The sequence below is a fragment of the Triticum aestivum genome, chromosome 4B (assembly GCF_018294505.1).
Source record: "Triticum aestivum cultivar Chinese Spring chromosome 4B, IWGSC CS RefSeq v2.1, whole genome shotgun sequence".
Classification (NCBI taxonomy): Eukaryota; Viridiplantae; Streptophyta; class Magnoliopsida; order Poales; family Poaceae; genus Triticum; species Triticum aestivum.
This window is the reverse complement of record NC_057804.1, coordinates 665,603,467-665,605,588: the sequence shown is the minus strand read 5'-3', so window position 1 is coordinate 665,605,588 and position 2,122 is coordinate 665,603,467. Positions and strand designations below refer to the sequence as shown.

Sequence of the window (2,122 nt, the reverse complement as noted above, 5' to 3'; positions counted from 1 at the left end):
GTAAAACCCCCGTATGTGTAGGATTATTGGTTGTATGCTAAACAGAACTCCACACCAACCCTCCAACAGATGGTGGTTCCAACTTCCAGCTATACAGAAACTCTTACTGCATGCCTGGCTTCTCCAAATCTCCCTGTTTCATGGAGAGAAAGGATCTGTTGTTCACCCTTATTTAAAAGTAGCAAAAAACATGATCAGCATGACATGCAAGTCAACATTATCGAATGAAAATAAAATAAAAATACGTTATCGCATGAGTAAACCCAGTGACACACTAGCACACGAACATGGGCAGCACGTACGTTCCAGCTCATCACGTTGCTGAACATATGCCTATAAAATATCCCATCAGGAGATGCACTTCTTCCACGCACACCTCACCATACACACAGTCATCAATCAGTTCAGGCCATATCGATCATGGGTCACCACGTCCGCCGATTACTCCTGGTGCTCCTCTTCGCCGCCGCGGCCATGGCGACTAGCGAAGTGGAGACGACGCCTCCGTTCCCGGACAAGATGGACCTCCCGCCACTCCCATCGCCGGCCGACATCCCGGTCACGCCGCCGTGCCTCAACAGCATATCCGTGTGCGCACTCGTCTACCAGGACCCCTCCAAGCTGGCACCGTGCTGCGTCGCCGTCAAGAAGCTCTTCGGCAGCGACCCGGAGTGCATCTGCAACGGAATCGCTGAGGCTCAGAAGGTCGCAAAGCAGTCTGGGCTCAACTACACCGTCGACGGCCAGGAGATGTTCCGCCGGTGCGAGATGCCTCTCACCAGCTGCGACCCCGCCGGCAAACCAGGTCTGAAAGATGCCTTCCTTTCTTCATTCAGATGGAACAAGTACTGTCAGGCTTGGCCAATATATTCTCACAATAGCTATTTAGATTTATATCGAAGCTCTCATGTTTGATGAAATTGCAGGATCACAAAGCATTGGAAATGGAGCCCCTACTACGAGGTCCTTTGGTGTCTTCCAGATCCTACTTGTCTTCCCATTATTCTTCATGATGTAAACTTTGCTTATTTTTTGGACTTCGTTTCCCTCATTATTTTAAATATTTGTAATCTCATTTATTTTATATGTTTGACTCATGGTGCAATCAATAAAAATCGGCGAGTGTTTTTCTCTTTATTTCTAATCCTCTCTTTATGCTCTAATTATTCTTCTGCGAGCAAGAGGCATTTGTTCTTTCCCAGCAAAAAAAAAAGAAAAAAAGAAAAAGGAGGCATTTGTTCCTTGCATGTAAAAAATGGAGCATGGGTGTGTTCAAATAGATGAGATGTTTACTGGAGCGTTTTGCCATACCACAAGAAGAAATGTTGCACTGTACAAATGAAATATTGGGCATGGGATTTTGATTGATGCGATGATCGGATGGTCTATGTTTTAAATTTAACAAAGATCTAACGGGCCAAAACGTTGGCCGATCTGGGGCTCACCCCACCCAGCTGCCGGCTAGTTTTCCCCTTCCAAATGCTTGTGTGAGGCTCTTTGGTACATATGTGTTTGTTTATTTCAGTGGGTGAACCTCTCTGATTAATGCACTGATATGGCTACGTTTGATTATCCCGTTTTTTGGTCTACTTCTCCTCCGAGACGTGCCGTTATTAGTCGATGTGTGATTTTGGAGCATGGTCACACATAACACATAATCTGATAAATTTGGCCCTTCACCAAGATGCTGGAGAGCCTGGCCGACATCTGCAGCCACGAGGAGACGTTGGCGGTGATGAAAATGCTGATGGATGCGGACTTCGAGCAACTGCTCAAGGCTCACGTGAACTTTAAGTAAGCATGCATACATGCTGGCTGCGTAATTGCTAAACAGTAAAATAGAGCTACCTAGGAGGCCTCTCAACGTTTTGCCATCCCCAACCGTCCGATCAAAATACTGACGGTTCTGGCCAGTCAGCCATTTGATCACGCATTACTATTTTTAGAAGAATCACGCTTTACTAATTGGGCCTACGTAGCTGGGCAGCTGCTCCGCAAATCTACCTGGGCCAGCTCCGGTTCACCATGCGACCCCATCGTTAGATTGGGAGCACACGACCAAGATTGACATTCTGGAGATCAGCCCCTCCACGGCTACACACATTCCCTACCCGACAGTTGC

At 47.0% G+C, this 2,122-nt stretch overlaps 1 protein-coding gene across 1 annotated transcript; it reads left to right on the top strand.

Moving 5' to 3' along the window:
- Nucleotides 1–381: 381 nt before the first annotated feature.
- On the top strand, nt 382–1,137 carry LOC123089796 (uncharacterized). Its single transcript, XM_044511373.1, has 2 exons — nt 382–805; nt 927–1,137. The coding sequence occupies exons 1-2, from the start codon at nt 421–423 to the stop codon at nt 1,016–1,018; spliced, it is 477 nt and encodes a 158-aa protein (XP_044367308.1). The 5' UTR covers nt 382–420; the 3' UTR covers nt 1,019–1,137.
- The last annotated feature ends 985 nt before the right edge of the window (nt 1,138–2,122 follow it).